This window comes from Natrix helvetica (genome assembly GCF_964273705.1).
Source record: "Natrix helvetica genome assembly, chromosome: 2".
Taxonomy (NCBI): domain Eukaryota; kingdom Metazoa; phylum Chordata; class Lepidosauria; order Squamata; family Natricidae; genus Natrix; species Natrix helvetica.
The window spans coordinates 269,055,104-269,069,378 of record NC_138552.1 but is presented as its reverse complement, the minus strand read 5'-3'; the positions used below and the strand labels follow the sequence as shown (position 1 = coordinate 269,069,378).

The 14,275-nt window shown below is 41.5% G+C and overlaps 1 protein-coding gene across 1 annotated transcript in view; it reads right to left on the bottom strand.

Annotated features, from left to right (window-relative positions):
* Positions 1–14,275, bottom strand: part of OTOF (otoferlin) — a gene marked incomplete at its 5' end in the record, with an annotated part of 209,536 nt that overhangs the window by 171,776 nt on the left and 23,485 nt on the right. The window contains one exon of the mRNA XM_081944293.1: positions 12,352–12,410. Coding sequence (XP_081800419.1) covers positions 12,352–12,410 — 59 coding nt within the window. The remainder of the gene's footprint in view (positions 1–12,351; positions 12,411–14,275) is intronic.

Sequence of the window (14,275 nt, the reverse complement as noted above, 5' to 3'; positions counted from 1 at the left end):
TAGATAGATAGATAGATAGATAGATAGATAGATAGATAGATAGATAACTTTTATTGTCATTTTTTACTGTGGGGCGGGCACACTGGCACACATTAAAATGAAATTTTCTTGCCTACTGTCAAGAGTGTACACATACATAACAAACATATACACATGCTATATACATACATGTATATACACCCATCCATCCAGCCATCCATTAGTTAGCATATTGTATAAACAAAACAATTGTGGTTTATTAACCTAAGCTTTAGTATGATGGTATGATTCCAGCCTTTATGTTTTCTGTTGAAAATCCAGAAGCAGTTTTCCAAGGCTGAAGATCAGTACAAAGCGATAAAGAAGAAGGTTGGGGGAGTGTAAAGAAAGAAAACAATATAGATTGTCTAAAAAGGAGTAGTATAACTTTGTGTGTGTATTAGGAACAGTGGCGGAAATTCTGTCAAAGGTAAAAAAGAAATATTCCAATTATCCAAGTGGTGATTTCTTTACAGATAGACACAAGAGTTCTTGCTGCTGAAAAAGTTTAACAATTATATGAGTTTATATACTCAAAAGAGCCTCTTAAAGTCAAACTCTCAGTTGCTTGGCAACTAGCAGGGAGCAGAGCTTAGAAAGATTAACTGACAAAGCTAAGAAGCCACCTCCAATTAATTTCATGAGCTAATATAAGTTTCCTTATACTAAAGAAATAAACAATAGACCAAATCAGGTCTATGACAGGTCAGTGCTGTCAGTACTACAACCACACTGTAGTAAGGAGACCTAAAGCACAGAACTCTTTTCATCCCAGGAGTTACAACCTGCCCCCCCCGTGAAAACGTGCCATTTTTGGAAAACCCAAATCACCTTGTAAATATGGATAAGCTCTCACTAATGAGCCTAGGTCTCCAGCATTTATAATGCCTTCTACTTCTTTCTAAATTCAGTCAGACCCCACAGCCTGCCCCTGGATAAGGCTTTGTGTATTCATTTATTTGTTTGATGATCAAAGAACAAAAGTTTGAGATCATAGAAGTGCATACAGGGGACTGTTCAAACTTTGAATAAATGAGAAATAAATAAAGGGTCTTTTTTAATAGTGCCCTGGCTCTGGAATTCTTTTCTAACAGATTTTTAGCTAATGAGCTGCTTGTTCTCCTATGCTTTTTAATTTGACTACCAAGACCTACTGACCAGTGGTGGGTTCCGGATCCCGGTGCAACCGGTACAGTGCAATGGGTCCAGGCTTACCGCTCGTGACGCTCCACGACAGCTCCGCAATGCTCCAGCTTCTCAACGGAGCAGAGTGCAGGCGTCGTACGCTCCATGCGTGTGAGCGGAAGCCCCCAATTGGCTCAAATACAGCGGGCGCCAGAGCACCGTACCGGAACGGTACCTGTTGCTCCCAGCAGGCACCAGTACGCCCGTACCGGGGCGTACTGGTCATATCCCACCACTGCTACCTCCCTCCCTCCCTTCCTCCCTCCCTCCCTCCCTCCCTCCCTTGGTTTATATTATTTTCTTCTTCTTCGATTTTTTGTATATTGTTTTTGTTTTATTTTTGCAGTATTGTATGCTGCAGAAGATCTTGGCTATATACAATATATACAATAACTACATGAGTAAAAAAAAAAAAACGTAAACAAACCCACTAAATTTGAAAGCTTCTCTAGGAAGTTCTTTTTTGCTGCTATCCAGAAAATAAAAAATCAGGATTCAGGCAACTCTGAGGATGCCACTCAAGCTCTTTTCTCATCGGTTTAGCTGGAGAGATTCACAAAAGAAAGCATTAGCCCACAACATACAGTAGCATATGTAAGAATCATAGGATTTTTGGTGGCATACCTTTTGATGTCATCCTTGCCAGCAGATTTATTAATATACTGTAGATGTGACTGTAATAGAACCCTACCTAGATCAAGCACTAATATTCTCTTTCTTGCATGCCAGATTTGCCAGTTCAAAAAGCAGTTTCAATAAGGGTCAGAAGCCTTGAGAATTAACCCATGCTACTGTCTGCTATAACCTGTTGTATCTTCTTTTGGCAATCAAGCGACAATAGAAAACAGAAGCTTCCTGCACCAATAAGTATTCACTCCAAGACTGAGTGGCTGTGGATACCGGCACCTCGGTTCAGCCAGCTGAACCCATCGCTGGCCATAGGGGACGAGCAATTGCCCCCTGTGGAACGGGCGCGCAATTTGGGCGTCCTCCTAGATGCCCGGCTGTCAATGGATGACCATGTGGCAGCCGTGGCAAGGGGGGCGTTCCACCAGGTTTGCCTGGTGCGCCAATTGCGCCCCCTACTGGACCGGGATGCCCTACGCACAGTCACTCATGCGCTGGTGACGTCTCGCCTAGACTACTGTAATGCTCTCTACATGGGGCTTCCCTTGGGACGCGCCCGGAGACTGCAGCTAGTCCAGAACGCGGCCGCGCGGGTTGTCATGGGAAGGTCTAGATATTCCCACGTAACACCGCTCCTGCGCGAGCTGCACTGGCTACCTGTGGTTTTTCGGGTGCGTTTCAAGGTCTTGATTACTATCTTTAAAGCGCTCCATGGCACAGGACCTAGTTACTTGCGGGATCGCATCCTCCCACATACATCCCTGCGGCCAATCCGCTCTCACAGGGAGGGCCTTCTCCTGGTGCCGTCCACGAGGCAATGCCAGCGGGCGGCGCCAAGGAGTAGGGCCTTCTCTGTGATGGGCCCAACCCTCTGGAATGACCTCCCCCCCGACATTAGAACCACCATGGACTTCCGCTCCTTCCGACAAAAATTGAAGACTCACCTGTTTCGAGTAGCTGGCCTGGCATAATTATAATTGTTACAACTGCTACCTCCTGGAAGTATACTCTCAACTGGTTATTTTAAGGGTATTGTTTTAAATCAAAGTGATTTTAGGGCTTTTAGAGCCATATTTTATTCTTCTATACAGTTCTTTTAATTTTTAACCTCCTCCATGTGTATATGTATATTTGTATTTATATTTATATTTGTACTTATTATTTATTATTATTATTTATTATTATTATTACTTGAACTTATTAGTCGCCCCCTCTCCCCACAGGGACTCGGGGCGACGTACAAAGGTATTATATAGCGTATACTGTACACCGCCCCGAGTCCCTTTTTGGGAGAGGGGGCGGTTTAGAAATGCGAAGAATAAATAAATAAATAAAATACTATCACCTCACATGACATGAGAATAGAGCTAGAGAAAGCTAAAAGTAAAGATTCCTATGTTTGAGTGCATGGCTTTGATTCTATCTCCCAATGAACGAAATTCTCCTCTAAATAAGAACACCTATTGTGTTTTACTGTGGCAACCAGAATATGCCCATTATATGTAGGAGATACCTTCTGGATTCATAGTTCAGAGAACGACAGGCACTCAGTCAACTAGGAGTTTCCTGAATGAATCTCTGTTCGGATCTCATAAATGATGCTCTTGCTTCACAATCAAGCAGTTGTGAGTTTGATCCTAGATAGAGGCAGATGTAATGTCTCCTGCTTGGGCAGGGGGTTGGACTAGATGACCTGCAAGGTCCCTTCCAACGCTGTTAATCTGTCTGTTAATGGTTTAGGATCTTTCTCTGCCCAATCTGCCTCACTATGGGGATAAAATTAAGGAACATACTCATTTTCACAGAGGAAAAGCAGAATATACAATAACACTGTGTTAGTGTTATTTTTTTTTTCCACAATTCATAGAGATTATTTTTGCTGGCAGTAACACTGATTTCTAAGATTTATTCAAGAATAACAAAGCACTTCCCATTTCTCGACATGGTTTTAATTGCGGAAATGCCATGTTGTCTTAGTTAAGGCTCTCTTGCCACAACTATGCTACACCAAGGCAGCCTGTAATTCTCACAGCTATGTGCATTGTTATTGGACTGTATCCCAGCAGGCAAATGTCCATTCTGTTTGATCCCATCATGTGAGTTTATTGACCTGATATTCAGTGCTCAGAATAAAGAATCGATTTTTAAAGCATGTTTGAATGTTAGGAGGCAAAGAACTTTCCCTGACAGTTGTTTTCACAACATACCTTTACACCCTTATTGGCATTTCCTGTACCTTCAATTCAGTGGTGGGTTTCAAAATTTTTTAGAACCTCTTCTGTAGGTGTGGCCTGCTTTGTGGGAGTGGCTTGCCAGCCATGTGACCGGTGGGAGTGGCTTGGCAGTCATGTGACTGAGTGGGCATGGCCAACTTGTAAAATGTGGTGAAATTCACTTAACAACGCTCTTGCTTAGCAACCAAAATGTTGGCTCAGAAACTTTGGCATTTGAAGCATGCAAGTCTTAAAGCTGTCAAGTTACAAGACCCTTGCACCCCTAACCCTTTAGAAAAAAAAACCCTGGGGGTGTTCAAACTTGACAACTTTAAGACTTGTGGACTTCAACTCCCAGAATTCCTCCTCCAGTCATGTTGGCTCAGGAACTCTATCAAACTTGACAGCTTTAAGACTTTAAGGTTTAGATAGGACTCTTAGAGGTGGGCAGGGCGATTGGTGAGCCAGCCAATCAGTGAATGGCGGGCGTGGGAAGCATGGTGCGGACGGGCAGGGGAAAGGAGCTGGAACTGTTTCTAAAGGGCAGGGTAGATTTGTGGAACCTCTTCTATAGAAGAGGTTAGAACTGGGAGGAACCCACCCCTGCTTCAATTCATTATTAAAAATTTAGAGTGACCGAAAGGGCATTTCCTATACTTCTAATATGGTTGTACAAGGCCTTTTATTCCACTCCAATTAAATATTCAGGGATATTTTACCTTATACATTTTCATTAAAAAGGTCTCAGAATATTCAGTAATCATCTGCTTTGCAGGTATGGGATACATTAGTCTCTTTCATACTGATTTTTGAAATTCTGCCTTCTCCATGGCACAATTAATTCTAAGATGCACCCTCAACTCAGTTTCAACAATAGGATGTTATAGAATTTGCTACTTGTCAAAGAATGTTCTTCAAATCTTTATTCCTAGCCTTATTTAAATATTTAACTCACCCAAAAACTGCAGATACTTCATACACAAGGGTCTGCTGTAAAATGATTGTAAGCAAGGAAAGACAAAAACACACCTCAAATAAAACAATTAATTGTTGGTATGTATTCTTTGTCAGTCTTTGGTCTAAGAGTGGCAGAAATGTCTAATATTGTGCTTGATTTTGTCCAGACACTTTTTATCCAAGTACCTCATATACAGTTTGAAGATTACTAGCTTCAAAGAGTTTGATCTGTTGTAAAAATACAGTGGGACTAATATTTTAAATAATCTGATTATGTTTTTATGCATTGGATGGAAACAAATTAGAAAGCCCCTTTCAGGTCTGGTGTTAATTAAGATAATTCAATCTGACAAAAAAAGGACAATGGAAATGATCCCACGGGACATTATAAAAATCTAATTAAGACTCTGAGAACATCAGATCTTTGCTCAGTTTCCCAAGATGGCAATCTACTTATCTGTGTATTTTCTTTTTCCTGTACTGTAAAATGAAGCAATCTATCAGAAAAGAAATATTTTATGCGAATCTCACAAATCACTCATTGTCCTTGGATTTCAAGTAGAAGGCAACCAAGTGCCCATTTAATCTTTTTAAATTTTATATACATTATAAAATGTCTATAACACATTTAAATCATTTTAAAATGGTTATCTCATATTGTTTAAAAGTTCTTTGATATATTCCTTATCTCCAAAGAGAACTGGCCACAGAAATAAGCTGAAGTCAAAACTAGTTTGTAAAGTATGCAAAGCCAAATATAGAGGCATACATACATCCTGCCTAAGCATGTAACCCTTTCAAAGAAAGTCCAAAGATGATGACATTAGTGGAACATGGATGAAACTCTTAAGGACAATACACCTTCACTGGAACACTTTTCCTAGTTTGTTTCTTAATCACAACTAACTGGGTTTACACAGTGTATTAAACTGTAAATTGTATGTATTTACAAATCATAATGGCTAAATTTCTACAATACACCAAAGACAAATAAATCACATTATAGTTCAGCATGGCATGTTTAATGTAATGACAACTGTAAATCCCCAAGCTGAGAAACAAACTTGAACATCCTTGGACATGTGGTATTCAGCCAGTTCATTCCGGTTCGCGTGAACCGGTAGCGGCAACGATCAGCTGGCCCCGCCCACCTGCCCCTGCCCTATCCTGTCCTTTATTTCCTGATTTCTAGCTCATCTCAATAGTGCGACACAGTTGCTTTCTCCTCCCCTTGCTGTTTTACTTACCATTGCTGACTTGGAAGGTAAGCAGCTGAGCTTCTAAATGCTCCATTTTCAGGGCTACGCACAAGCACATGCACACACAAAGTGTGCGCTCACCGAACTAGTTGTTAAAGCGGCAGCATCCCACCACTGATGTGAACTAACCCCGATTCTAAAGTCACCTCTATTTGGGACCCTCTGAAAAGGCTTCATGGAAGGACAATGGAAAAAATGGAAGATGATTCCACATGGGAAAAATGTCGGGCGACAATTTTCCATGCAACAAGTTGCACTGCATTTGCACCTAGTCAAAAGTGCTGACAGGTGATCAGGTTTCCCCTCCCAAACGTGTGCTCTGCTCTCTATAGATTAAGTTGGCTCTGATTGCAGCTGATTAAAATTCACAAAGGAAAGAAACTCGGCGTGGGAGGGAAAGGGAGAGAAAGAAGAGAGGGAAAAAGAAAATGTAGGTGGGGAAGAGAGTATCTACACCCTGAGCATTTTAATGGCTCTGTGATGAGAGGGAGGCTGTTATGTAAGGCTTGCAGCACCCGTGGTTTATGTAACAGCAGAGGAAGAGACAGCGTTGCAGATTTAGGGAGATAAATGGTGAGAGCAGAACCTAAGATATTCTGGACAACGTCACGGGCAGTTTATGATTTCAGACAAGGCAGGCACTGAGTTAAGTGATAAGGAGGATTGCCCTAGGCATCATCGCAGGATTATATCCAGAATGTGAACAAAGAAACTTCTTTGCAGCATAAACAGCTTATGTTGCTATAGATGACTCCAGGCAGCTCATGTACAGCAGACATTAAAATTCAGGGCTTCCAGGTAAAAGAATGTAATACATCCAGCAGTGACTTGAAGCAAGGGTGGCACTTTTTTTTTTGCTTTAGAGTAAGATTAGCAACTTGGACACAAACACAAGGCAGCCATAAACTCTTATCACCTGCATCCCTCCCCAAAACATTAGTAAACACACACACACACACACACACACACACACACACACAGAATCTGAACCAGGCTTCCTTAGAAAGCAAGAAGCAAAGTCTTGGCACAGTCAGTAAGGCTTAATAAACAGTCTTTAAGAGGAATGTTTATCCCCACCCACCTTATCTCATTTGGAGCACTGCCTGATAACTAGTTTTCAAATGCAGGGCAAGGCAAACTTGGCACAGAGTCTCTTAAGTCACACACAGAACTTTCCACTCTTGAATCGACCAAATGAATTATTTTTTTTCCCTGCAAAATCCTGCTCTTATGTTTCCTATGCCAATCAACTCCAAGGTGTGGTTTTACTCCCAAGTTGACCCTGCTTTCTTAGTTGTTCTTGTCTTCTGGAGGCTCTGTGCTTGTGCACACTGGGAACAGGCTCCAGCTGTTCTTCTGCCTCACTGCTGTCTAACTCCCTCTCTGTCTCCAATGCAGAGCCCTTGTCTGAGCTTTCCTCAATCCCCAGGACCATGTTCCTCCTCAACCTCCTCACTGTCTGACTCTGCTGCCAGCTTTGCTGATTGCTGGCGGGCCACAACAACGCACAACTAATGGCTGAAGCTTCACAAGAATCTACGGGAGGATGACTAGAGTCTCATAAAAGTAATGATCTCATGAGTAATTTTGGAAGGAGACTCCAAGCCATTGTGCAACAGTGAGATCACAGAAGAGCAATTAGAACTGGAAATAGTTGTTGGCCACAAACCTCAACAAAGATGTCCACAGGGGGATCAAGAGAGAAATGGCAAACGCAGTATCACACCAAACTCCACTCCTTTTGTAAATGTGCTGTGATGTGGCAGTCAAATATAAAAGGCACCAAAGCTGACATTGTGATAATGAGGCATTGCTTTGATGAAAACGCTGTATCACAAGGAACTTTGGGTAGCAGGTCCTGGCCAAATTTGGTTTGTGTTGGAAAAAAGCTAACTAGAATTTGATATACTTAAAACCTGGTAGGTGACTGCCAGGAAAGAGATAGGCAGGGAAGTAAAAAAACAAAACAAAATGCACACACCCAGAAAAAGGCAATGGAAACAGCATTTCCATTTTGCTTTCAGGAAAACTTTGTGAACAGGTTTATCTGCCAGCAGTGTGCAGCAGCTGCCAAAAAAGCCAACACAGTTCTAGGCTGCAAAAACAGAGGGATAGAATCAAGATCACGTGAAGTGTTAATACTACTTTATAATGCCTTGGTAAGGCCACACTTGGAAGACTGCATTCAGTTTTGGTCGCCACGATATAGAAAAGATGTGGAGACTCTAGAAAGAGTGCAGAGAAGAGCAACAAAGATGATTAGGGGACTGGAGACTAAAACATATGAAGAACGGTTGTAGGAACTGAGTATGTCTAGTTTAATGAAGAGAAGGACTACGGGAGACATGATAGCAGTGTTCCAATATCTCAGGGGTTGCCACAAAGGAGAGGGGAATCAACCTATTTTCCAAAGCACCAGAAGTGAAGACAAGAAGCAATGGGTGGAAACTAATCAAGAACAAAAGCTACTTAGAACTAAGAAGGAATTTCCTGACAGAACAATTAATTAGTGGAACAATTTGCCTCCAGAAGTTGTGAATGCTCCAACACTGGAAATTTTTAAGAAGATGTTGGATAACCATTTGTCTGAAGTGATGTATGGTTTTCTATTTGAGCAGGTGGTTGGACTAGAAGTCCTCCAAGGTCCCTTCCCACTCTGTTATTCTATTCTATTCTAAAATTCAGGAGCCATAAGGACTTGGTTTACGAAATTATCTACAATTTTATATATCTCACAGGATGGTGCCTCTCCCATTGAAAATTAGAGAATGATATCACTTTTATGCTACAAACCAGCACATACACAAGTTTACCCTTGGGTCACAGAACCTCTGAACCTCTTTTTAGCTGGGAATCTCATTCACTGCTTCCTAAATTCTCAATTCTGCTCAATCCTTCCCAACCGAAGGCACTGGGATCAGGGTGGGCAAAGGGGAAGTTGCAGAGAAGCTACATGTCATCCTTCTTACTTCATTTAGGATGACTAACATTACTGCTTATATATTGGCAAAGTGGGGGTGGGAGATTGACACCCCCAGAGAGTTCTGTCATTTTTCAAAGGGATGTCTAACAATCAATGAATTAGCACATTGTACAACTTGATATATTTAAAACATATGCTTTGTGCTTTGGAACTGTAGTGATCCAAAAAGGTTAAAATAAATCAACTGCGGAAACTAAAAATCAGTTAATTCACAAAATATTATTGTAAAATACCTCCCAGAGGTGTAGAGTTACAATGTATGTTTTCTATCCAGATTCCTATTTTTGCTGGAGGTTAAAAACGAAAAAGTTTAAAATCTATGCATTTATTTATTTAATCATATTTGTATAGCAGTCCATCTCACAGGAAATGACTCATAGAGTTGGACGTTGTGATTGAGATCATCAAGTCCAACCATTTGCAAAACTCTATTCTGCAATTTGCTCTTATTCATTAAGAGCACTCTTATAATCATTCATACTTAATTTGCGACCTTTAATCAGACTCTGCTTTCTTGTAAATATAAATCCATTATTCAATATCCTACACTGTGGAACAATAAAGAACAGGTCTTGACCTTCTGTGTGACATCCTTCCAAGAGTGCTATCATGTTCCTTCTTCCCTAGGCTAAATGTACTTAGCACCTTCGATCTCTCTTCATAGAACTTAGTCTCTAGTCTACTGAGCACTTCTGAAAGGATGGTGCCCATAACTTCACACAGTATTCAAAGAGGGTTCTGAGCAAAACAGACTGGAATCAGTGGTGGGATTCAAAAAAATTTACTGTGGGCATGGCTTGGTGAGTGTGGGAGGGGAAGGATACTACAAAATTTCAATTCCCACCCCATTCCAGGGAAGGATACTGCAAAATCCCCATTCCCTCCCCACTCCAGGGGAAGGATACTGCAAAATCCCCATTCCCTCCCCACTCCTGGGGGAAGGATACTGCAAAATCCCCATTCCCTCTCCACTTCTGGGGGAAGGATACTGCAAAATCCCCATTCCCTCCCCACGTCTGGGGGAAGGATACTGCAAAATCCCCATTCCCTCCCCACTCCAGGGGAAGGAAACTGCAAAATCCCCATTCCCTCCCCACTCCAGGGGAAGGAAACTGCAAAATCCCCATTCCCTCCCCACTCCAGGGGAAGGAAACTGCAAAATCCCCATTAACCTGCTTTCCAGCTCCGTTCTCCTGTGCAAGGGCAACAAAAGAAGATCCAGCCGATCAGCTGGGACTCAGGAGGCAGAGAATAGATGGGGGTGGGGCCAGCCAGAGGTGGTATTTGCCGGTTCTCCGAACTACTCAAAATTTCCACTACCGGTTTGTCAGAACCTGTAAGAACCGGCTGAATACCACCTCTGGCTGGAGTAGAGTAATTTCTCCGGAGGATTTAGGAATGCATTTGTTACAGCCACATCACGCTGCTAGCCCATATTCAGTTTGTAATCTCAATGGCGCTTTTTTTCAAGAAGCAGCTGGACTTTCTGGTTTTTTTCTTTGAAGTCATTTCACTTCTCATCCAAGAAGCTTCTTCAAAAAAAGCACCTTTGAGACAACCATGACTTGATACTAGTACTTCTGAATGTGCTTCTTACCTGAATTACCTCACAAGGCTGAAAGTAATAGATATGAGCATTGGTTCTCAACCCTTTCCTCACCAGACCCCCTTTAAATACTTTTTTGTGTCCACAGACCCCTCCCCCCTCCAAGATGTAACTCAAGATGTTTCAGAGGTGCATTTTTCAAGAGGCAACTGGACTTTCTGCTTTCTTCTTGGAAGACATTTGACTTCTCATCCAAGAAGCTTCTTCAAAGGAACAGCTGGGTCCAGTGTCTGATGCGTGGATGCGCAGAACACAGAGGAGAGGAGAGCAGTGGAAATCCGTGGGTCAATCCTTGGGAAGGAAGAGCCACCGCTGCTAGTAGAGCCCCACCCTAGCTCTGAGGATAAAAGGCAGGGAGCGGAGATGATTAGATGTGGCTGACAACTATTCATCTTCCGGATGGAGATGGACTTGTTAGCCTGCGGTGAGAGAGAAACATTTTGTCGGGGTTCCAGCATTCCTAATAAAGGAATCTTTAACTTCAAAGGGTTTGCCATGTTTGGGGAGCTGGGTCAGAAGAATACTTTCCTATTGAAGTTTACTTCTTGAATAAATCCTTTTTTAGCTTGCCAGAATCATTTAAGGAAATGGGTTTTTTTTTTTTGATTATAGCAGCTGTTTTATAAATGGGGAAGTCCTTCTTTCACTGTAGCCATTTTTAGCCACACCCTATTCTCTGTATATGCCAAGTGATGCAAAAATGTTGGAGACCCTTAAGGAAAAAGTATGTGACCCTCCAAGTTAAGCACAATCTACACACAGTGTCTCATATCCTTAGATCTATTATATGTAGACTGAAATCATCTGGATGATCACTAGAGGGCAGCAAAGAATCTGAATTTTCTATATTCCTTTGCTGCATCTATTGATTGCTGGGGTTCTTCAAGATCAGATCTTGTAGATATTCAAGAATGTTTGTTTGTTTGTTGTTTATTTATCATATTCATCATAGTCTCCTATCCAGTGGTTGGATTCAGCCAGTTCGTATCTATTTCAAAGAACCAGTTATTAACTTTCTAAGCAGTTCGGAGAACCAGTTGTTGGAAGAAATCTCATTTTGTTTTTTTCCCACTTTACAGGGCTAATCCTGTAAGGAAGGCAGGAAGGAAATATTCTGGTGTTGCTTCTAGCCTAATCTTTATTGCACTGCTTGCAAAAACTGCCTCTCCAGTTAACTCTTATTTCATTATAACAACTAAAGCAAAGCACCCATCAACCTGAGTGACGTTGAGTTGGCCACGCCACATGCTCACATGGTCACATGACTACCGAGCCACACCTACCCAGTTGGTCATTAGGGCAGGGAACTGGTTGTTAAATTATTTGAATCCCACCACTGCTCCCATCTCACAAGTGTGACTTGCCTATATATTGATGGAGCACAGTTGCCAAAACAGAATACAGAGCAGCTTGTTTGCAGGTCTGACGTAGTGGGAGAATACAAAGGTGCCACGATTCTCCAATTTTCCCAAACTTTCTCCAATTCAGAAATTCCTTCCTTACCTCATCAAATGGAGCTTCATTCTCACAGTTCTCCAGCACTCGAGTGTAGAATGAGAGACCTGCAAAATCCAAAGAGAAAATCATTTTAATGTACATAAAATGCTGCAGAAATGTAGCTGATCGATAGAGTAAAAGAAGGACATCTAAAAGGACTGTGTCATATTTGATATCTGCATGGATAAGATAGAATTAATTTATCAGGCGGATATGTTTTTCATGCAATTAATTATCTGCACAGAAGCCAATGCAACAGTAGGAATTGTCAAGTCGTACATTTCTTCTGAGTCAGGGGAAAAGCTGGAATTCTCCATTATCTGTAGCTTCTATTAATCGGGTGACAAACAGGAGATCTCACACCAGCCATAAAGCTTAATAGTCACTGGTTGCATTTACATGATATATTTTATATGGTTACTGAATAACATTATCCTGTTTATGGATTTTCATGATATATTTACTATAAGAATGAAACAAACACATGGACTATTTTTGTCCGACACACTAGGATACATAAAGGAAAGTAAGATTATCCCTAATCAAGCGTAGCCTGTTGTACGCATGAGACAGCTAGGTTTTCAACTCATTAAACATTAAGACTGTCTTCAATGTACCTAACCTCATTGTAACATCCTGAATTTTATGTCACCTTAAAGCCAGTCAGTCTCATTACTGAATTCCAGAGCAGAGTTGTAAGCCTAAAAATATACACAAAACCTCTTCAAATATAGACGATTTTATAATCCTCGATCATATTAATTTTTCACTTATTCAATTTATATTCTACCTTTCCTCCAAAAGAACAAGGTGATTTCCATGGGGATCCCTCTTCAATTTACCTATGCAACAATGAACCCATGATGTAGGTTGGCCTAAGAGAGACTACCTGGCCTAAAGTTCAAGAGTCTATTTCCATAATTAAGGGGGGTCTTCAGCCTGGATCTTCCCAATCTTTGACTAATAGTTTAGTCACTACACTAAACTAGTTATTCCTGCCACTTAATTTTATTATAAAATAAATGCACAAATATTATGGATGCTCACTTTATTTAGATTTTCCAAGACAAAGTTGGTCAGAAAAACATCAGCTGAAAGGATTCTTATAACAGGGCAAACAATATTGAGCCACATGGACAGTTCCCTATCTGAATCTCCTCTAGATGTGTTTGATATAGTGCCCATAACTCTCAGTACCCTAGGACATGGGTTTGTGTTTGCCACTTCTGGAGGGCCACTAAGGAAGGCTAAAGGAATTTTAGAGAATAAAAGAATACAATAGCAGAGTTGGAAGGGACCTTGGAGGTCTTCTAGTCCAACCCCCTGCCTAGACAGGAAACCCTATACCATTTCAGACAAATGGCTATCCAGCATCTTCTTAAAGACTTCCAGTGTTGGGGCATTCACAACTTCTGGAGGCAAGCTGTTCCACTGATTAATTGTTCTGTCAGGAAATTTCTCCTCAGTTCTAAGTTGCTTCTCTCCTTGATTAGTTTCTACCCATTGCTTCTTGTTCTACCCTCAGGTGCCTTGGAGAATAGTTTGACTCCCTCTTCTTTGTGGCAGCCCCTGAGATATTGGAACACTGCTATCATGTCTCCCCTAGTCCTTCTTTCTATTAAATTAGACATACCCAGTTTTCTGGAGAAGCCATACACAAAATGGAACCATAGAATCATAGCACTGGAAGCGAGCTTAGAAGTCTTCTAACACAACTTCTTGCTCAAGGCAGGAGTCCTTATGCCACTCCAACACTGAAAGTTTTAAAGAGATTGGACAACCATTTGTCTGAAATGGTTTAGGGCTGTGATGGGGAACCTATGGCACATGTGCCGGGAGTGGCACACAGAGCCATCTCTCCGGGCATGCGAGACGTTGCCCGTTACTCTTTCGGGTTCCAGAGCCACTGGCCAGCTGATCTTCATGTGGG